We start from the raw sequence: 23765 nt of genomic DNA, 5'->3' as shown, positions 1-23765 counted from the left end.
CGCTTCCCTCGGAGGGTCACCGTCAGTGCAACGGTTACACACGGCACGGTGCGTGAGCCTCCCAGTTTGCAGCGGCAGGCAGACACAACAGCGCAGGTTGGAAACAAGTGATTTTGAAAACTTTAATGGGTGCTTTTCCCGGGATCGGATTCAGGGTTCTGCGCATGCGTAATGGGTCCGCCTAATTTACCGACCAAACTTTCATTATCGCCCCCTCCCCCCCGACCCGCCGCCGCTTTGGTGTGCAACGGCTGATTTATCGCCCCTGTCAGCTCCTTGCCTGATTCTGATGAATTTCTGGGCGGGAGGCGCAAACTTTTTCAAGGCCCTCAAAGTACCGCTCCGCCTGGATTAATGCCGCAACAGAGGCGCGAATTTGCAACCCTTAACATTTCTTTACAGTTTAAATCCCAGAGAGACAGGATTATTTCTGTTGCTCACCTCTCTGCTGTTTCATCCCGACTAAGTAACCAAAATGCCACACAGTGCCCCACATGAGACCCATCACATTATACAATAGCACTGTCATAAATTCATGGAATAACGCAGCGCAGAAGGAACCACTTCGCTCCATTCGGACCCGTGCCGGCTCTTTGAATGTGCAATCCAATTAGTCCCACTCCCCTTGCTCCTTCCCCATAGCCTTGCATTTATTTCTGTTCAAGTATATATCCAGTTCCCTTTTAAAAGTTACAATTAAACGTGCTTCAATAACCCCTTCAGGCAGCGCACCCCAGATCGGAACAGCTGGCTACGTGAAAAGAAGTTCTCTTCATTTCCTCCCTGGTTCGTTTACCAATTATCGTCACTATTACACACTGAAATGAACTGGAGGAAGTTTTTCTCCACTCACCTCTCACTCGGGAAGTAACTCTGCAGTGGCGGGAGCGTACACCTGGTTTTTATTCTGAAGTTTTCATCGTTTCAGTTTCTATTTGACAAAAGGACATGATATCTCTGGCATTTGTTTGCAAGGTGATCGAATTGAGATCTCTCAAAACAAGCCCAGCAACGTTAACATTTATTAAAAGTTTTACATTTTTTTATGGTCACATCCTGCACCGCCCACCACGAGTCCTTCGGATGGGATGGATCTGCTGTGCACTGCCAGCATTCTCTGTCTTTCTGATTTTTAACATTTGTGTTTTTGCATTTGATTGCTAATAATCTTCATTGTATTTGATCAATTTAGTTGCAATTTTAAAATAATCAGAGATTGGGATAAAACGTCGAATGATTTTGACAATTCCCCCATATCTTTTAGCTTATCCTTAATAGACTGGAGAAAATGTCATGAGGGACTGTTATGTATTTAACCCTTTGTAACCTGCATCACACCTGACCACCAGAGGGCCTACCTGTTGGAGTCCCAAGAGATCCCAGCATCCCTTGGGAGCACAGAGTATAAGCAGGCCACCCACGAGGTAGCTGGACTCTGGAACCTTAATAAAGGAGCTAAGGTCACACTTGCTCATTACACACAGTACTCAGTCTGACCATTTATTATGAGTGTAACAATTGGCGACGAGGTAACAAACAACCACGTGAAAATGCAAAGAACACTCAGCACCCTGGAGAAGTTCTCAGAGGGGGACGATTGGGAGGCCTTTGTGGAGAGACTTGACCAATACTTCATGGCCAACAAGCTGGAAGGGGACAAGAACATGACCAAACGAAGGGCGATCCTCCTAACTGTCTGTGGGGCAACAACCTATGGCCTCATGAAGAATCTCCTGGCTCCGGCAAAACCAACAGAGAAATCCTATGAAGAACTGTTTACACTGGTCAGGGAGCACCTAAATCCTAAGGAAAGTGTTTTGATGACGAGATCTCGGTTCTACACGTGTCAACGATCGGAGGGCCAGGAAGTGGCGAGCTACGTCGCCGAACTAAGGCGCCTTGCAGGACATTGTGAGTTTGAGGGATTCCTAGAACAAATGCTCAGAGACTTGTTTGCACTGGGCATCGGACATGAGACAATCCTTCGCAAACAGTTGACTGTAGAAATTCCGAATCTGAGTAAATCCATAACATTAGCCCAGACATTTATGACCACCAGCGATAGGACCAATCAGATTTCGCAGAACAAAGAAGTTTCGGCCAGTACTGTGCATAAAGTAATGTCGGTTTCGAGCAGAAAAGTACAGGGCAGAATGTACACGATGGCTGCTGTGGCCCGACCTCAGTTGACCCAGCGTCCGCCATCATCTGTTAATGTGAGGCAGTTAACACACTGTTGGCGTGCGGAGGTGATCATTGGCTCCATCAATGCCGCTTTAAGCACTATGCCTGCAATGGTTGCAGAACAATGGGACACCTCCAACGAATGTGCAGGCGAGCTGCAAACCCTGCAAACCCTGCAAACCAGCACGTTGCAAAGGAAGATCGATCCACAGTGGATCCGACGGAATTGGAAACTTGTACGGAGGAGGCAGAGGTGTACAGGGTACACAAGTTCACGACGAAGTGCCCAGCAATAATGTTGAAAGTTCAACTGAACGGTATTCCAGTTTCTATGGAGCTGGACACGGGGGCAAGTCAGTCCATAATGAGTAAAACGACCTTTGACAGGCTGTGGGGAAAGAAGGCACACAGGCCCAAGCTCAGCCCCATTCACACCAAATTAAGGACTTACACAAAGGAACTAATCCCCGTAATTGGTCGTGCTGAAGTCAAAGTCTCCTATGACGAAGCAGTACACGAACTCCCGCTGTGGATTGTGCCGGGGGATGGTCCCACGGTGTTGGACAGAAGCTGGCTGGGGAAAATCCGCCGGAACTGGGATGACATCCGAGCGCTTTTGTCCGTCGACGACACCGTATGTACCCAGCAAGTTCCCTTCATTATTCGAACCAGGCATTGGAAGCTTCTCGGGGGCGAAAGTGCTGATCCATTTGGTTCCCGGTACGTGACCCATTCACCACAAGGCTCGGGCGGTACCATACATGATGCGTGAAAAAGTGGAAATTGAGCTGGACAGGCTGCAATGCGAAGGCATCATCGCACCGGTGGAATTCAACGACTGGGCCAGTCCGATTGTTCCGGTACTCAAGGAGGATGGTACGGTTAGAATTTGCGGCGACTATAAAGTAACAATTAACCGTTTTTCGCGGCAGGACCAGTACCCACTACCCAAGGCAGACGACCTATTTGTGACCCTGGCTGGAGGGAAGACGTTCACCAAGCTGGACCTGACCTCGGCCTACATGACGCAGGAGCTGGAGGAATCTTCGAAAGACCTCACCTGCATCAACACTCACACAGATCTGTTTTTCTACAACCAGTGCCAATTCGGGATTCGGTCGGCCGCAGCGATCTTCCAGCGGAACATGGAGAGCCTGCTAAAGTCGGTTCCTTGCACAGTGTTCTTCCAGGACGTCATATTGGTTACAGGTCAGGACACCATGGAGCACTTGAAGAACCTGGAGGAGGTTCTTAGTCAGTTGGATCGCGTGGGGCTCAGGTTGAAACGCTCGAAGTGTGTTTTCCTGGCACAAGATGTCGAATTCTCAGGAAGGATAATCGTAGCAGACGGCACCAGACCCACCGACGCCAAGACGGAGACCATCAAGAATGCGCTGCTACCACAGAACGTGATGGAGCTGCGGTCGTTCCTGGGACTCGGTAATTTCCTACCTGGGTTAAACACCTACCTGCTAGAACCCCTACATGCGCTATGACTGGGTATGGGGGAATTCACAAGAGGTTGCCTTTAAGAAAGCCAGAAACTTATTGTGTTCTAACAAACTGCTTGTTCTGTATAACCCATGTAAACGAGCGGTGTTAGCATGCGATGCGTCGTCTTACGGGATCGGGTATGTGTTACAACAGGCTAATGAATCGGAAATTTTGCAACCAGTTGCATATGCATCTAGAAGTTTGTCCAAGACTGAAAGAGCCTACAGCATGATTGAAAAAGAGGCTCTGGCGTACGGTAAAAAAAATGCACCAGTACTTATTTGGCCTCAAGTTCGAGCTTGAAACTGACCACAAGCCGCTCATATCGCTATTCTCGGAGAGCAAAGGGATTAATACCAATGCCTCTGCCCGCATCCAAAGATGGGCGCTCACGGCATACAACTATGTAATTTGCCACAGACCGGGCACAGAGAACTGCGCAGATGCTCTCAGTCGGCTACCATTGCCCATGGAGCACTTGAAGAACCTGGAGGAGGTTCTTAGTCGGTTGGATCGCGTGGGGCTCAGGTTGAAACGCTCGAAGTGGAAATGGCACAGCCAGCGGACTTGCTCGTGGTCATGGAGACATTTGAGAACGAGAAGTGCCCCATTACGGCCCGCCAGATCCGGACCTGGACCAGCCAGGATCCTTTACTGTCCCTGGTAAAAAAAAAACTGTGTCCTCCATGGGAGCTGGTCCAGTGCACCAGTGGAGATGCAGGAAGTGATTTAAGCCGTTCCACAGACGCAAAGATGAGCTGTCCCTGCAGGCGGACTGTCTTAACATAGCAACATAGAAACATAGAAAATAGGTGCAGGAGTAGGCCATTTGGCCCTTTGAGCCTGCACCACCATTCAATAAGATCGCGGCTGATCATCACCTCAATACGCCTTTCCTGCTTTCTCTCCATGTCCCTGGATCCCTTTAGCCGTCAGGGCCATATCTAACTCCCTCTTGAATATATCCAACGAACTGGCAGCAACAACTCTCTGCGGTAGGGAATTTCACAGGTTAACAACTCTGAGTGAAGAAGTTTCTCCTCATCTCGGTCCTAAATGGCTTACCCCTTATCCTTAGACTGTGACCCCCAGTTCTGGACTTCCCCAACATCGGAAACATTCTTCCTGCATCTAACCTGTCCAATCCTGTCAGAATTTTATATGTTTCTATGAGATCCCCTCTCATCCTTCTAAACTCCAGTGAATACAAGCCCAGTTGATCCAGTCTCTCCTCATATGTCAGTCCAGCCATCCCGGGAATCATTCTGGTGAACCTTCGCTGCACTCCCTCAATAGCAAGAACATCCTTCCTCAGATTAGGAGATCAAAACTGAACACAATATTCCAGGTGAGGCCTCACCAAGACCCTGTACAACTGCAGTAAGACTTCCTTGCTCCTATACTCAAATCCCCTAGCTATGAAGGCCAACATGCTATTTGCCTTCTTCACCACCTGCTGTACCTTTTAATGACAGAGGTACCATGACACCCAGGTCTCGTTGCACCTCCCCTTTTCCTAATCTGCCGCCATTCAGATAATATTCTGCCTTCATGTTTTTGCCACAAAAGTGGATAAACTCACATTTATCTACATTATACTGCATCTGCCACGTGTTTGCCCACTCACCTAACCTGTCCAAGTCACCCTGCGGCCTCTTAGTATCCTCCTCACAGCTCACACCGCCACCCAGCTTAGTGTCATCTGCAAACTTGGAGATATTACACTCAATGCCTTCATTTAAATCATTGATGTATATTGTAAATAGCTGGGGTCCCAGCACTGAGCCCTGCGGCACCCCAGTAGTCACTGCCTACCATTCTGAAAAGGACCCGTTTATCCCGACTCTCTGCTTCCTGTCTGCCAACCAGTTCTCTATCCACCTCAATACATTACCCCCAATAATGTGCTTTAATTTTGCACACCAATCTCTTGTGTGGGACCTTGTGAAAAGCCTTTTAAAGGTCCAAATACACCACATGCACTGTTCTCCCCTGTCCACTCTACTAGTTACATCCTCAAAAAATCCTAGGTTTGTCAAGCATGATTTTCCTTTCATAAATCCATGCTGACTTGGAGCGATCCTGTCACTGCTTTCCAAATGCGCTGCTATTCCATCTTTAATAATTGATTCCAACATTTTCCCCGCTACTGGTGTCAGGCTAACTGGTCTATAATTCCCCGTTTTCTCTCTCCCTCCTTTCTTAAAAAGTGGTGTTACATTAGCTACCCTCCAGTCCATAGGAACTGATCCAGAGTCGATAGTCTGCTGGAAAATAATCACCAATGTATCCACTATTTCTAGGGCCACTTCCTTAAGTACTCTGGGATGCAGACTATCAGGCCCTGGGGATTTATCGGCCTTCAATCCCATCAATTTCCCGAACACAATTTCCTGACTAATCAGGATTTCCTTCAGTTCCTCTTTCTCATTGGACCCTCGGTCCCCTAGTATTTCCGGAAGGTTATTTGTGTCTTCCTTCGTGAAGACAGAACCAAAGTATTTTGTGGGGCAATCGTGTAGTCTTGCCCAAGAAAGGCAGAGACACATTCATTTGCGAACTGCACAACACTCACCCAGACATCGTAATGATGAAAGCCATAGCCATGTCCCACGTGTGGTGGCCTGGCATCGATTCAGATTTGAAGTCATGTGTGCACCACTGCAACATTTGCTCTCAGTTGAGCAATGCACCCAGAGAGGCACTGCTAAGTTTGTGGTCCTGGCGATCCAAACCATGGTCGAGGATCCATGTAGACTATGCGGGCCCATTCCTAGGCAAAATGTTTTTGGTTGTCGTGGACGCTTACTCAAAGTGGATTGAATGTGCAATAATGTCTGTAAGCACATCCACGGCCACCATTGAAAGTCTACGAGCCATGTTTGCCACGCACGGCTTGCCTGATGCACTAGTCAGCGACATAATTACACACTGAATTAATTGATTTATTTTTCATCCTGTCTATCATACATTTTCTTAAATTTGAATCATTAAGTTTGTTGATGTTTAAGAGCGTTGTCAGCAGTCATGAGTCTTGTTACTGTAGATGTCTTTTTATAAGGTGCAAAAGATTGAGTATTATACAACTCATGTACCATAACCAACTCCGAAGAGAGCTATAATGAGATAGGTACTAAAAAAATTTAACTATTAACACAAATTAGATAAATGTAAATTCTATAAATTAGATTCCACCAAAGTGTAAAAGATATTTTGTCCTTTAATTAAAGATAATTAAAAATCTTGTTTGGTAATTAAACTGTTTGATTTTTAGATATTTAAGCATACTCCTGTAACCCTCCTGGTAATGTATTTAACACAAATGCTGTTGCCACCATTGTTTCTTTTGACTGGCTGCTGGATCAGCATATGGTAACTTGCATATGTTTGTTCCTCAACCCCATTTAATGTTTGCTTCCATAGACTGGGTGTTAACACTAAATATTTAACTATATTGATGATTGCAGAATGTATACAGGATAATATGATGGATGGACACTACTTTGAAGCTCATTAGTTGTTCATTTTGAGCTTGCTAACTTTAAAAAAAAATATATACTTTTGTATTTGTAAATTACCCCATGGATACATTGATTCAAAATTGACCCATTTAAATGTGTTTGTGAAATGTAATCTGCAATTATAAATCAACGGTTCTTGCATTCGAAAATGTGTGTAATATTCTGCCGGTCTCAAAGTACAATTTTATTCATTCCCGCACCCCCTCCACCAAATAATTTTCTTTCTTCCTCTCCAGCAGGTACAGTCTTTGGTTGGACTATGATTCCATCAAAGTACTTTGGTACTTCATCCAAAGGCCCCATGATATTGTTAGAGCCCAGAGAGCGTTAACTGGTTCTAAAATCATCACAGCCAAGTCTGATCCTGGTTCATCAGATGTTCATACCCAAGCATGCCTTCCAGTAAGGGTCAATGGATATGATCAAGAGCAGAATAGCTGATTTCCTCTCTCTCACCCCCAGCCACTAATTGCCTAGCCGAGAGAAGTTAAAGTCAATTGCAGTGTCCCTATAACACCTGCCAGAGGAAATCGGCATGGTCCCGGCCTGCAAGACCATCAGCAGGCCGGGGCCATTGGAGGGAGAGGCGGCATACCACTGAGGGAGCAGCGCGTGCTGCTGCAGGAGGGCGATAGCTGCGAAGCCCGGTGCAGTGCGGGCAGGTGCAGCAGGAGGGGTGAAGGAGCGGCAAGAGTTTGTAGAGGTAAGTGACCGGGGCCCAGGAGAAGAGTGAGTTTGGGGCCCAGAAGAGGCGAGGGCCCAGGGTCAGCATGGCCAGCCCACACTGCGATATGTGTGCGTGCTAGGTCTGTGCAGCAGAGCTGATTTCCAGTCATCTTGGGTAACCCTTGCCACTGGACCAAAACCTAGCTCTGTCAAGCCCGTGTGGTGGATGATGTGCAACGGCCACCGCACGTTTAAAAAAAAATCCACACACAGACATCTTCCACCCTTCAAGACGTCGTCCGGGATCTGAAGTATTCGGTCCTTGATTGAAACACCTGTGAACTCATTCCTTTTTGGTGTGGAAGCAAGTTATCCTCGCTTCGAGGAACTGCCTGATGTCCGAGTCAGCGACAATGGGCCACGCTTCACCAGTGCTGAATTCAAAGAATTCATGACCCGCAACAGGATCAAACATATCACATCTGCCCCGTTCAAGCCCGCATCCAACGGCCAGGCAGAACAAGCAGTTCAAACCGTCAAGCAAAGCTTGAAACGCATGTCGGAAGGCTCCCTGCAGACCTGGTTGTCCCGAGTACTGCTCAGCTACCGCACCAGACCCCACTCACTCACCAGGATTCCCCCCGCTGAGCTGCTCATGAAAAGGGCGCTTAAAACAAGGCTCTCTCTGGTCCACCCTGATCTACATGATCACATGGAGGACAAGCGGCATCAACAAAGTGTGTACCATGACCGCGCAAATTTGTCACACACTATTGAGATCAATGATCCCGTGTTTTTGCTCAATTATAGACATGGTCCCAAATGGCTCGCTGGCATGGTCACACCCAAAGAGGGGAGTAGGCTATTTCAGGTCAAACTGACCCATGGAAAAACTCACAGAAAACACTTGGACTAAATCAACAGCGGTTCACCAACAGCTACGAACAACCTGAAGAGGACATCACCAACTTTAACCTTCCAACACACACACAAGTGGCAACTGACATGGCTCCAGGGTGACCAAGGCTGGGAACTCAACATCCAGGGGTATTCAACATTCAGCAAGGATAGACAGAAAGGAAAAGGAGACAGGGTGGCATTGCTGGTTAAAGAGGAAATTGATGCAATAGTAAGAAAGGACATTAGCCTGGATGATGTGGAATCGGTATGGGTGGAGCTGCGGAATACCAAAGGGGCAGAAAACGCTAGTGGGAGTTGTGCACAGACCACCAAACAGTAGTAGTAAGGTTGGGGACAGCATCAAACAAGAAATAACGGATGCATGCAATAAAGGTTAAGCAGTTATCATGGGTGACTTTAATCTACATATTGATTGGGCTAACCAAACTGGTAGCAATGCGATGGAGGAGGATTTCCTGGAGTGTATTAGGGATAGTTTTCTAGACCAATATGTTGAAGAACCAACCCGGGAGCTGGCCATCCTAGACTGGGTGATGAGTAATAGAAACTGATGACTGTTGTGCAGCTTGCCGCCACATGGTCTGCCTTCCCGCAGGTCCGGCACACATTCGGTTGGCCAGCGTACACCATGTAGCCCCGACTTCCTCCGATGGCGAAGCTGGAGTGGGGGGTGCAGGATGGTTCCGCTGGCGTCCACTTTCATGGTGACCTGGATCTGGCGCTTGCTGGTCCAAATCCCGTGCAAGTCTTCAGGTCGCTGCTGTTTCCTGCCCCATCGACATACCTGGCGAGGAATGTCAGCACATCAATGACCGGGATGTGGGGGTTATACATCTGCACTGTGATAGTGCGTCTTCTCTGCGACGGGAGGGTTAACAGTGGTTCCCAAGTCAGCACTGACCGCAGTGGTTCACTCACCTCCTTCAAACCCTTCAGGAACTTCAGGCATAGGGTGACGGTTCTGAAGGTTACATCAAAGTAACCTCTTTTCGGAAGGTCCTGCAAGGCGAAGACATCAGCGACTTTCATGCCACATGGTCTAAGCAGGATTTTCTTCACGAAGAGGTCCCGGTTGATCGTTGTCTGTCCTTCCACTTTCTTTACCGTCACTCGGATGGTGTTTCGGACGCCCTGGTTCGCCGCTTGGTTGGCCGCCATCCGGGTTGCAGATTCCTCCTTTCGGCTTGTGTTTTGGCCGAAGCCTTCAATCTTTCTTGGTGCCAGTCCGGCACCTTGGCGGGCCTCCGGGCCCGCCCAATGGTTGGTCGACATGCAGATTATCCTCTTCTCCCCAATTGGTGCTTGGCCCGAGCCAAAAGCCCAGACCCAGCCAAACTGGAAAGACGAGTTTCTACAATTGGTCAATTAGCATATGAATGCCCAATCAACACTTGATCTTAGCCAAAAGGCCGAGAGCCAGCAGGGAGTGCCTTTTACTCTGTTTCCTCAATTAACTCACCCCTCAACCTTCTAAACATAAGACATGTTTATACAACTTGTCCGAATAACTTAAGCCTTTCAGCCCTGGTATCACTCTGGTGAATCTATGCTGTATCCCTTCAAAGGCCATTATATCTTTCCCGAGGTTTGGTGCTCAAAGGTTAACGCGGTATGCCTGATGGGGTCTGACTGGGGCTCTGTACAACTGAAGCATCAAAGCCTCACTTTTGGGTTCCAATCCCCTTGAGATAAAGGCCAGCATTCCATTAGCCTCTTTGATTACTTTGTGTACCCTGTGATCTAGCTTTTAGTGACTTGTGCCCATAAATCCCACCTCTCGGGTGGATGTAAAACATCCCATGCCCACTATTTGAAGGTGAGCAGGGGAGATTTCCTGCTGGTCGGACCAACCTTTATCCCTCAATCAACACGCAACAAACAGAGGGGAGGAGAAACCCGCCCTGGGTGGCAGCACAAAAAGAGCAATTGTGAATCGGCGGCTGGAGTTGGCCAACACCCGAGTTCATTTTCTATTATCTTCAGTGACAGAGAAAACTGGGCGGGGTGTAAAAGAGGCTGCCATTTTTGCACCATTGCACAAGGCAACCATTTGAAGTCAATGATGCCAGAGATATCACGCCCGTCTTTGCAAATGCAAACTGACACGTTGAAAACTTCAGAATAAAAACCAGGTGTACGCTCCCCCCACTGCAGAGTTACTTCCCGAGTGACAGATGAGTGGAGAAAAACTTCCTCCAGTTCATTTCAGTGTGTAATAGTGACGATAATTGGTAAACGAACCAGGGAGGAAATGAGGGCAATTTCTTTTCACGTAGCCAGCTGTTCCGATCTGGGATGTGTTGCCTGAAGGGGTTATGGAAGCACGTTTAATTGTAACTTTTAAAAGCGAATTGGATATATACTTGAACAGAAAAAGATGCAAGGCTATGAGGAAGGAGCAAGGGGAGTGGGAATAATTGGATTGCTCTTTCAAAGAGCCGGCACGGGCCCAAATGCAACGAATTGGTTCTTTCTGCGCTGCGTTATTCCATGAATTTATGACAGAGCTTTTGTTTCATTAAGTTTCTCCAACTTTGTTTTTTTTTCCAAAAGCCTCTTCAAAACATATCTTTTTGACCTCTCCTCAGTCATCGCCTGAAACTATCCTCCCAATTCCTGCTGCTTACGTAAGAACATAAGACATAGGAGCAGGAGTAGACCATTTGGGGCCCCCTAGCCTGGTCTGCCATTCACTAAGATCATGGCTGAAATTCTACCTCAACTCCACTTACCTGTACTATCCCCATATCCCTTAATCTCTTAATATCCAAAAATCTATTGATCTCTGTTTTGAATATACTCAAAGACTGAGCCTCCACAGTCCTCTGGGGCAGAGAATTCCAAAGATTCACCACCCTCTGAGTGAAAATAATTCTCCTCATCTCTGTCCAAAATGGCCAACCCCTTATTCTGAGACTGTGACCCCTGGTTCGAGACTCCCTAGCATGGAAAAAACATCCTCCCTGCCTTTATCCTGTCAAGCTCTGAAAGAATTTTGCATATTTCAATGAGATCACCTCTCATTTTTCAAAACTCTAGAGAATATAGGCCTAGTCCTCTCAATCTTTCCTCATAGGACAATCCCCCCATCCCAGGAATCAGTCTGGTGAACCTTTGTTGCACTCCCTCTATGGCAAATATATCCTTCCTTAGTTAAGGAGACCAAAACTGTACACAGTACTCCAGGTGCGGTCTCACCAGGGGCCTATATAGTTGTAGTAAGACATCTTTACTCTTATCTGATCCCTTTCCTCTTATGATGTACTTCGGACATTCACGATGTTGAAAGAGCTCAATAAGTGCCAACAGTGAAAGGAATTCTCCACCCTAGTTGCAACAATCCTGGCATCAATCCAATTGGAGCTTGAGGGGTGATCTGATCCTTGTGTTTAAAATCTTCAAAAGATTTGACAGGGTAGATACAGGGAAACTATTTCCTCTGGGGTGGGGGCAATTAAGAACAAGGGGACATAATCGGAGCTAAGCCATTCAGGAATGAAGTCATGAAGCACTTTTCCACACAAATGGTTGCACAAATTTTTCATTCTCTCCCCAGAAAGCAATGAATGATGGGACAATTGGAGCTTTCAAGACTGAGGTAGATTGTTGTTAGGTGAGAAAATGAAGTTGAGGTGCAGATCAGCCACAGTCTAATGAAATGGCAGAGCAGGCCTGAGGGACTGAATGAGCCTACTCCTGTTTCTAATTTTACTCTGTTACCTCAATTAACTCACCCCTCAACCTTCTAAACACAAGGGAATATAAGACATGTTTACACAACTTGTCCAACTAACTTAAGCCTTTAAGCCCTGGTATCACTCTGGCGAATCTATGCTGTACCCCCTCTAAGGCCATTATATCTTTCCCGAGGTTTGGTGCTCAAAGCTTAATGCGGTACTTGCTATGGGGCTGACCGGGACTCTGTACAACTAAAGCATCTAAGCCTCACTTTTGGGTTCCAATCCCCTTGAGATAAAGGCCAGCATTCCATTAGCCTCTTTGATTACTTTGTGTACCCTGTGATCTAGCTTTTAGTGACTTGTGCCCATAAATCCCACCTCTCGGGTGGATGTAAAACATCCCATGCCCACTATTTGAAGGTGAGCAGGGGAGATTTCCTGCTGGTCGGACCAACCTTTATCCCTCAATCAACACGCAACAAACAGAGGGGAGGAGAAACCCGCCCTGGGCGGCAGCACAAAAAGAGCGATTGTGCATCGGAAGCTGGAGTTGGCCAACGCCCGAGTTAATTTTCTATCGTCCTCAGTGACAGAGAAAGCGAGGCGGGGTGTAAAAGAGGCTGCCATTATTGCACCATTGCCCAAGGCCAATGTTCCCCCCGCGCTCCCGCCCCAATTTGGCAATTTATTTCCTCAAATGTCTGTGGGAGCTTGCTGTGCGGATTGTCCAATGCGTTCCACTACATTTCAACCATGACTACACTTCAAAAAAGCATTTCATTGGCTGTAAAATGCTTTGGGACCTCCTGAGGTCTTAAAGACGCTATATAAATGCCTCACAGATACACCATTCCACAGCTCCACTCTTGGGTTGCAAATCATGCCACAGTCCCGGTTACACTCCTAATAAATGCTGATACTGAGTACTGTGGGTAATGAGCAAGTGTGACCTGAGCTCCTTTATTAAGGTTCCAGAGTGCAGGTACCTCGTGGGTGGCCTGCTTATATACTATGCTCCCAAGGCATGCTGGGATTCCCTTGGGACTCCAACAGGTCATGTGTGATGCAGGTTACAAGGGGCTAAATACATAACATCACTCCCCCGTGAAGTCAACAGTACACTTATTTACAAGGTGAGACGATCTGGGGCTTTGCGCTCCCTTGTCGATCGTCTCGGTACAAATGTGGGTGTGGGTGGGTTGGTCAGTCCTTCATTGGGCTGTTGGGCAGCCGGCCTTGCCAGGCTGCTGGGGATGATGAGTTTGGTTTCGTGGTCGACTGTGACAGAAACATAGAAACATAGAAAATAGGTGCAGGAGTAGGCCATTCGGCCCTTCGAGCCTGCACCGCTATTCAATAAGATCATGGCTGATCATTCCTTCAGTACCCCATTCCTGCTTTCTCTCCATACCCCTTGATCTCTTTAGCCGTAAGGGCCATATCCAACTCCCTCTTAAATATATCCAATGAACTGGCATCAACAACTCTCTGCGGCAGGCAATTCCACAGGTCAACAACTCTCTGAGTGAAGAAGTTTTTCCTCATCTCAGTCCTAAATGGCCTACCCTTATCCTAAGACTATGTCCCCTGGTTCTGGACTTCCCCAACATCGAGAACATTCTTCCCGCATCTAACCTGTCCAGTCCCGTCAGAATCTAATGTTTCTATGAAGTCTCCTCTCATCCTTCTAAACGCCAGTGAATAAAGGCCCAGTTGATCCAGTCTCTCCTCATATGACAGCCCAGCAATCAGTCTGTTGTACCTTCGTTGCACTCCCTCAATAGCAAGAACATCCTGCCTCAGACTAGGAGACCAAAACTGAACACAATATTCCAGCTGAGGCCTCCCTAAGGCCCTGTACAACTGCAGTAAGACCTCCCTGCTCCTATATTCAAATCCCCTAGCTATGAAGGCCAACATACCATTTGTTTTCTTTACCGCCTGCTGTACCTGTATGCCAACTTTCAATGACTGATGAACCATGACACCCAGATCTCGTTGCACCTCCCCTTTTCCTAATCTGCCGCCATTCAGATAATATTCTGTCTTCGTGTTTTTGCCCCCAAAGTGGATAACCTCACATTCACCCACATTATACTGCATCTGCCATGCATTTGCCCACTCCCCTAACCTGTCCAAGTCACCCTGCAGCCTCCTAGCGTCCTCCTCACAGCTCACACCGCCATCCAGTTTAGTGTCATCTGCAAACTTTAATGGGTGCTTTTCCCGGGATCGGATTCAGAGTTCTGCGCATGCGCAATGGGTCCGCCTAATTTATCAACCAAACTTTCTTAATCGTCGCCCACCCCCCCTCCCACCCCCCCGCCGCTCTGGTGTGCAACGGCTGATTTATCGCCCCTGTCAGTTCCTTGACCGATACTGACGAATTTATGGGTGGGAGGCGCAAACTTTTTCAAGGCGCTAAAAGTACCGCTCCGCCTGGATTAATGCCGCAAATGAGGCGCGACTGAATTTCCAATCTTTAACTATTCCGAACAGTTTAAATCCCAGAGAGACAGGGTTATTTCTGTTGCTCACCTCTGTGCTCTTTCATCCCGACTAAGTAAGCAAAATTCCACACAATGCCTCAGATGGGACCCATCACATTATACAAAAGCTCTGTCATAAATTCATGGAATAACGCAGCGCAGAAGGAACCGATTCCTTGCATTTGGGCCCGTGCCGGCTCTTTGAAAGAGCAATCCAATTATTCCGACTCCCCTTGCTCCTTCCTCATAGCCTTGCAGCTTTTTCTGTTCAAATATTGATCCAATTCGCTTTTAAAAGTTACAATTAAACGTGCTTCCATAACTCCTTCAGGCAACACATCCCAGATCGGAACAGCTGGCTACGTTAAAAGAAATTCCCCCCATTTCCCCCCTAGTTCGTTTACCAATTATCGTCACTATTACACACTGAAATGAACTGGAGGAAGTTTTTCTCCACTTACCTGTCACTCGGGAAGTAACTCTGCAGTGGGGGGAGCGTACACCTGGTTTTTATTCTGAAGTTTTCAACGTGTCAGTTTGCATTTGCAAAGACGGGCGTGATATCTCTGGCATCATTGACTTCAAATGGTTGCCTTGTGCAATGGTGCAAAAATGGCAGCCTCTTTTACACCCCGCCCAGTTTTTCTCTGTCACTGAAGATGTGTGTTGTATCGAGCCCTTTGCCAGGTCCACCAGGAAGGATGCGGGCATTAGAGGGGTGACGATCCCAGGCAGGGGAGGTGCTCAGGTCAAGACCACCCGGTACATGGACGACGTCGCTGTCTTTTGCTCGGATCCGCAGTCGGTCCGCAGATTGCCCACAATCTGCGACCAGTTTGAACTGGCCTCAGGAGCGAAGGTCAATCGCAGCAAAAGCGAGGCCATGCTCTTTGACAACTGGGATGACCGATCCTTTATTCCCTTCACCGTTAAGCCATATTTCCTGAAGGTGTTGGGAATATGGTTCAGAGCGGACGGGGCATGCGCCAAAAACTAGGAAGAGCGTATCGCCAAAGTGAAGCAAAAACTGGGATGGTGGAAACTGCGCTTCCTTTCCATGGCAGGAAAGAACCTGGTCATCAGGAGTGAGGTGCTCTCGGGGTTGCTGCACGTGGCACAGGTCTGGCCCATCTCTCACTCCTGTGCCGCGGCAGTCACCCGGGCCGTCTTGCACTTTGTCTGGAGGTCCAAAATGGACCGTGTCCGCAGAGACACAATGTACAAATCTCTGGACACTGGAGGAAAGGATGTTCTGAACGTGGCCCTCATCCTGATGGCCACCTTTGTGTGCAGCTGCATCAAGCTGTGCACAGACCCCCGGTACGCAAACACCAAGTGTCACTACGTGCTGAGGTTCTACCTGTCCCCGGTGTTGCAAAGGATGGGATTGCCGCCAAACGGCCCCACCAGCTGAACCATGCCTGCCCACCTGTCCTTCGTGGAAAAGTTTTTCACAAAAAACCCCTTTGACCACAAAGCCATAAAACAGTGGTCAGCACGTAAGGTCCTGGCTGCCCTACGAAGGAAGGAGAAGGGTGGACCCTGTCGGGTGGTTCCCTGAGCGGACTGTCGAACTCGTTTGGCAGAACGTCTCATCGCCAGAGCTTTCACACAAGCACCAAGATGTAGCTTGGTTGGCGGTGAGGAGGGCCCTACCCGTCAGAGCGTTCATGCACAGCCAGCGTCTCAGCAACACGGCACGGTGCCCCCGAGTCGGCTGCGGGGCGGGCGAGACTGTCACCCATCTCCTTCAAGATTGCGCCTTCGCAAAGCAGGTTTAGAAAGAGATGCAATGGTTGCTGTCGAGGTTCATCCCGAGCAGCTCCGTAACACAGGACTCTGTGCTCTACAGGCTGTTCCCAGGGACACACACCGAGACAGACATCACCTGCTGCTGGAGGGCCATCAACTCGGTCAAAGACTCTCTTTGGTCTTGCCGAAACTTGCTGGTTCTCCAGAGCAAGGAGATGTCCACGTCTGCGTGTTGCAGACTGGCGCAATCCAAGATCCAGGATTACGTGCTGAGGGACGCACTTAGAATTGGTGCAGTCGCCGCAAAGGCACGGTGGGGAAGGGCCACAGTTTAAAGCCCTTCTGCCACAGTAAACCCAGGGGGCTGGAATCAGTATAAAACTCCCCTCGTGCTGCAATGGTAAACCTTTTGTATACATAGAGCACCATGATCTGCAAACACCTATGTAGTGCCATGTATAATGCAAGTTCTGTTGCGTAATGCATGTTGGAAAGAAATGTAACTGTACCCTCACTGTGTACCGTATGGTGACACATGTAATGTAACTTGATGAACATACCACAATGTATCCTGGATTGTATGAATTGTACCTTGAAATGTAAAGTAAAGAAATGTATTGAACGGAACTGCGATCAGCATCCAAATGTAATGTATGGAATTGCTGACCATATCCAAATGTACTGAACTGCTTTCGAATGTATTGTGCAAATTTTTATATGAATAAAATATATTTTGAAATTTTAAAAAAAGAGTAAAATTAGAAACAGGAGTAGGCTCATTCAGTCCCTCAGGCCTGCTCTGCCATTTCATTAGACCATGGCTGATCTGCACCTCAACTTCATTTTCTCACCGAACAACAATCTACCTCAGTCTTGAAAGCTCCAATTGTCCCATCATTCATTGCTTTCTGGGGAGAGAATGACAAATTTGTGCAACCCTTTGTGTGGAAAAGTGCTTCCTGACTTCATTCCTGAATGGCTTAGCTCCGATTATGTCCCCTTGTTCTTAATTGCCCCCACCCCAGAGGAAATAGTTTCCCCGTATCTACCCTGTCAAATCTTTTGAAGATTTTAAACACAAGGATCAGATCACCCCTCAAGCTCCAATTGGATTGATGACAGGGTTGTTGCAACTAGGGTGGAGAATTCCTTTCACTGTTGGCACTTATTGAGCTCTTTCAACATCGTGAATGTCCAAAGTGCATCATAAGAGGAAAGGGATCGGATAAGAGTAAAGATGTCTTACTACAACTATATAGGGCCCTGGTGAGACCGCACCTGGAGTACTGTGTACAATTTTGGTCTCCTTACCTAAGGAAGGATAGACTTGCCATAGGGGGAGTGCAACAAAGGTTCACCAGGCTGATTCCTGGGATGGGGGGATTGTCCTATGAGGAGGGATTGAGTAGACTAGGCCTATATTCTCTAGACTTTAGAAAAATGAGAGATGATCTCATTGAAACATACAAAATTCTTACAGGATAGATGCATGGGGGATGTTTTTCTGAGCTGGGGAGTCTAGAACCAGGGTCCATCTCAGAATAAGGGGTCGCCTATTTAGGACTGAGATGAGGAGAATTATTTTCACTCAGAGGGTGGTGAATCCTTGTAATTCTCTACCCCATAGAACTGTGGAGGTTCCGTCGTTGAGTATATTTTTTGGATCCTAAGAAAATCAAGGGATAGTGCAGGAAAGTGGAGTTGAGGTAGAAGTTCAGCCATGATCTTACTGAATGGCGGACCAGGCTAGGGGGACCAAATGGCCTACTGCTGCACCTAATTCTTGTGTTCTTATGTTTTTATGTAAGCAGCAGGAATTGGGAGGATAGTTACAGGAGATAACTGAGGAGAGGTCAAAAAGATACGCTTTGAAGAGGCTTTTGAAAGAAGGACAATGTTGGAGGAAATAAATGAGAGATTTCCGCAATGCAAGGGGATGATGGCTGAAGGCACCCAGAGTGGAGCAGGGGTGGGGAGGGTCAGAGTTAGAAGAGCACATAAGTTGGGAAGATTGTTGAACACTACTCGATCTCATACAACAGCGATATCCTCACTGCTCAGTACCCATCTCATCCCATAAATATTAGAATACCACAGAAAAAAACTGCAAGACGGCCAATGATTTTATTCAGGTTTTAATCAAAACAGTAAGTGCTGAGATGGTTTTCCAAATCATCAGAAACTTGTTACAGCTTGATACAAAGTGATTGCTTTGACAGATTGTATTTCAAAGAACATAACACTGGACCTTGATTTTCCTGCAATGCTTTTACTGACTACAACTATATTTTTTCTCCCCAATTGGTTCTTCCCCTCTCTTGAAGTCAGTGACTCTCCCTGAGGGCCTGTTGCCTATGTGTTGGCCGACCTTTAGTACTCTGGCAAAACAGACATTTTTCCAGTCGATAATGGGGTGCGTTTTTAGAGACTCCACTCCGGGGATTGAGAGGGGCACTGAGAATTGGGCAAGCTTGCCTCAGTGCCCAATTCTCCGATCCGTGCCTCTGACGAGCGAGACTCCATGCCAGGAGCAGAGTCTCCAAACATTTACTGCAATGGATGTTGGCAGGCTATTTGACTGCGGAGCATCACATTTAACTCAATCCTCTTGTCCCCTGACGCCCACACAAGCCCACCTTCCCAATTGTGAACCTGGTTGATTTTCATCCCTCCCTAGCCCAAGGGAGAGCATCATTTGTAGCTTCCTCCCCCCGCCCCCCCACTGTTGAGATCATTATTTAACTCAGGACCAATCAGAGTTGCCCCTGGGGTTTGAGCAACGGGATGGGTTCATTACTTCAACAACTTTTATTCTTTTGGGATCCCAGACACAATCTTCCTCCAGGCCACTCGGTACCATCCCACAGTCTGGAGGACACCAGGCAGTGTCATAGCCATGCCTTTGCCATGTCTTCTGCAGTGGGTGCCCTTGGTGATCTATCTTTTTGACCCTTCCCACATTGACTTTTAATTTAAGCACAGCCTTCTGGTTTTCATCCAGAAACAGTGGATATTTGCTGGCTTTCTGGAAGTCCCTACTGACATAGACTCCAGGTCCCAGCATACCATCCTTTGATCGTTGGAAACCAATTCGTGGATTGCAAATGGAATTTACATTTTGTTTACTGGTTCCGTGGTACATCACATAGACCTTGCCATCCTGTGGTGTTATGTAGCTTTCAAGACATGATTCAATATAACCAGGTGCATCCTCTTCAGCCCACATATTTGCATATGCATTAGCCATGCTAATAAGCTAAACTTGTAAAGTTGACCTTTGACAAAAGAAAGGAAAATTAAATGTAGAAGAAGACATCTTAATTTTGTACCGAGTCCTTTAGCAATATCAGATCATACCTCCCTTATAAGAACATAAGAAATAGGAGCAGGAGTGGGCCATTTGGCCTCTCGAGCCTGCTCTACCATTCAATAAGATCATGGCTGATCTGATCATGGACTCAGCTCCACTTCCCTGCCTGCTCCCCATGACCTTTGACTCCCTTATCATTCAAAAATCTGTTTTTCTCCACCTTAAATATATTCTATGACCCAGCCTCCACAGCTCTCTGGAGCAGAGAATTCCAAAGATTCACGACCCTCTGAGAGAAGAAATTCCTCCTCATCTCTGTTTTAAATGGGCGACCCTTTATTATGAAACCATGCCCCCTAGTTCTAGATGACTCCAAGAGGGGAAACATCCTCTCTATATTTACTCTGTCAAGCCCCCTCAGAATCTGATATGTTTCAACAAGATCACCTCTCATTTTTCTAAACTCCAATGAGTACAGGCCCAACCTGCTCAACCTTTCTTCATAAGACAACCCCTTCATCTCAGGAATCAACCTCATGAACCTTCTCTGAACTGTAAAGATTTCATTCTCCAGCTCTGCCAAGATTGAAATCTAGTTTGCCTCACAATAGTTTGCACTTGGTGTCGATTGCATCAAGTGGGACACATCACTGACTGCACAACCCAATTGTGCGTCCCTATCCTGTTGCTAAATTTAGGAAACACAAGAAAATATATCAAGTAAAATTTTATAGCAGATACCACACCACAATATAACTTCAAAATGCTCTATCTAAATATAACTCCAACAACGTTTCCAAAGGAAATCTGAGTTTCAAGCTGCGAGGTTGTAATAACAAATCTGATTTAGGAGGAGGAAACGACCATGAACCCTGATAAAGAATCTCACAACTCTTGTCGTCCTCTGTCTGAAAACGTGGCACCGAAACGTTACTTCCTTCCAACTTCCTTATTTTAAATTTGTGAATTTGATCCTTCACCATACTGAGCAATAAGCTTTATCAATCCATTTCATAAAGTTGAAGACTTCAATCCTCTCATTATAAAGTCACTTTTCCGAAGAAAATCATCCTAAAACCCTTAACTTTCCTTCGCAGTTTAAATCCCAGAGATGCAGGATTATTTCTGTTGCTCACCTCTGTGCTCTTTCATCCTGACTAAGTAATGAGAACTCCACACAATGCCCCAGGTGGGACCCATCACATTATACATTAGCACTATCATAAATTCACGGAATGGTACAGCACAGAAGGAATCTATCCGTTCCATTTGGGCCCGTGCCGGCTCTTTGAAAGAGCAATCCAATTATTCCCACTCCCCTTGCTCCTTTCCCACAGCCTTGCATTTATTTCTGTTCAAGTATATATCCAATTCCCTTTTAAAAGTTAAATTTGAACCTGCTTCAATAACCCCTTCAGGCAGCGCATCCCAGATCGGAACAGCTGGCTACGTGAAAAGAAATTACCCCCATTTCCCCCCTGGTTCGTTTACCAATTATCGTTACTATTACACACTGAAATGAACTGGAGGAAGTTTTTATCCACTCACCTCGCACTCAGGAAGTAACTCTGCAGTGGGGTGAGCACACATCTGGTTTTTATTCTGAAGTTTTCAACGTTTCAGTTTCTATTTGGCAAAAGGGCGTGATATCTTTGATGGCATTGACCTTAAATGGTTGCACGGTGATCTAATTGAGGTAGAAACATAGAAACATAGAAAATAGGTGCAGGAGTAGGCCATTCGGCCCTTCTAGCCTGCACCGCCATTCAATGAGTTCATGGCTGAACATGCAACTTCAGTACCCCCTTCCTGCTTTCTCGCCATACCCCTTGATCCCCCGAGTAGTAAGGACTTCATCTAACTCCTTTTTGAATATATTTAGTGAATTGGTCTCAACAACTTTCTGTGGCAGAGAATTCCACAGGTTCACCACTCTCTGGGTGAAGAAGTTCCTTCTCATCTCGGTCCTAAATGGCTTACCCCTTATCCTTAGACTGTGTCCCCTGGTTCTGGACTTCCCCAACATTGGGAACATTCTTCCTGCATCTAACCTGTCTAAACCCATCAGAATTTTAAACGTTTCTATGAGGTCCCCTCTCATTCTTCTGAACTCCAGTGAATACAAGCCCAGTTGATCCAGTATTTCTTGATAGGTCAGTCCCACCATCCCGGGAATCAGTCTGGTGAACATTCGCTGCACTCCCTCAATAGCAAGAATGTCCTTCCTCAGGTTAGGAGACCAACAAGCCCAGCAACGTGAATTAGCAGGTTTACATTTTTTATGGTCCGCACCTGCACCGCCCACTCCGAATCTTTCGAATGGGATGGATCTGCTCTGTGCTGCCAGCATTCTCTGTCTTTCCGATTTTCAACATTTGAGTTTTTTCATTAATCTTCATTGTATTTGATCAATTTAGTTACAATCCTAAAACAATCAGAGATTGGGATGAAAGGTCGAATGATGTCGAAGATTACCCAGATCTTTTAGCTTATCCCCAATAAACTGGAGAAAATGTCAAGAGGAACTGTGGCATGATTTGCAACTCACAAGTGGAGCTGTGGAATGGTGTTTCTGTGAGGCATTTATATAGTGCCTTCAAGACTTCAGCACGTTCCAAAGTGCTTTACAGCCAATGAAGTACTTTTTTTGTGGGATAAAGGTTGGTCCAAATCAGCAGGAAACCTCCTATACTCATCTTCAAATAATGGTCATGGGATGTTTTACATCTACCCTAAGTAGCTGCACCAAAGAGGCAACTGGGCATGATGGGCTGAATTGCATCCTTCTGTGCTGTGTCATTCTATGATATTATTTCCATAAAAATGCAGCTGGTTCATTGATGCCCTCCAGTGCACCAGTCCAGCCTTCGGCTGCCTGAGGAAAAGAGTGTTCAAAGACCAGGCCCTCAAATCTCCCACGAAGCTCATGGTCTACAGGGCTGTAGTAATACCCGCCCTCCTGTATGGCTCAGAGACATGGACCACGTGCAGTAGACACCTCAAGTCGCTGGAGAAATACCACCAACGATGTCTCCACAAGATCCTTCAAATCCCCTGGGAGGACAGATGCACCAACGTTAGCGTCCTCGACCAGGCCAACATCCCCAGCATTGAAGCACTGACCACACTTGATCAGCTCTGCTGGGCAGGCCACATTGTTCGTATGTCAGACACGAGACTCCCAAAGCAAGCGCTCTACTTGCAACTCCTTCAAGGCAAACGAGCCAAAGGTAGGCAGAGGAAACATTGCAAGGACACCCTCAAAGCCTCGCTGATAAAGTGCGACATCCCCACCGACATCTGAGAGTCCCTGGCCAAAGATCACCCTAAGTGGAGGAAGTGCGTCCGGGAGGGCGCTGAGCACCTCGAGTCTCATCGCCGAGAGCGTGCAGAAATCAAGCGCAGGCAACGGAAAGAGCATGCGGCAAACCAATCCCACCCACCCTTACCCTCAACGACTATCTGTCCCACCTGTGACAGGGACTGTGGTTCTCGTATTGGACTATTCAACCACCGAAGGACTAATTTTTAGAGTGGAAGCAAGTCTTCCTCGATTCCGAGGGACTGCCTATGATGATGATGATCAGGGGATGCAATCTGACACTCCTACCAAGTCAAGCCTGTATGTCACTCCAGTACCACATGATGTGGTTGACGATTAATGCCCTCAGGACAACTAGGGGTAGGCAGTGAAATGCTGCCTTCTCTTTGGTTATCCATGTCCCAAGAACAAACTTTAAAAATGAGT

At 47.0% G+C, this 23765-nt stretch overlaps 1 protein-coding gene across 1 annotated transcript in view; it reads right to left on the bottom strand.

The window, feature by feature from the left end:
* gig2e (grass carp reovirus (GCRV)-induced gene 2e) overlaps nucleotides 1-23765 on the bottom strand; it is a 58960-nt gene that overhangs the window by 15029 nt on the left and 20166 nt on the right. The window contains exon 4 of the mRNA XM_070892835.1: nucleotides 19458-19883. Coding sequence (XP_070748936.1) covers nucleotides 19458-19883 — 426 coding nt within the window. The remainder of the gene's footprint in view (nucleotides 1-19457; nucleotides 19884-23765) is intronic.

The sequence above is a fragment of the Pristiophorus japonicus genome, chromosome 11 (genome assembly GCF_044704955.1).
Source record: "Pristiophorus japonicus isolate sPriJap1 chromosome 11, sPriJap1.hap1, whole genome shotgun sequence".
Lineage (NCBI taxonomy): Eukaryota > Metazoa > Chordata > Chondrichthyes > Pristiophoridae > Pristiophorus > Pristiophorus japonicus.
Note: the sequence above shows the minus strand (reverse complement) of the source record. Positions and strands in the feature narration are given on the sequence as shown.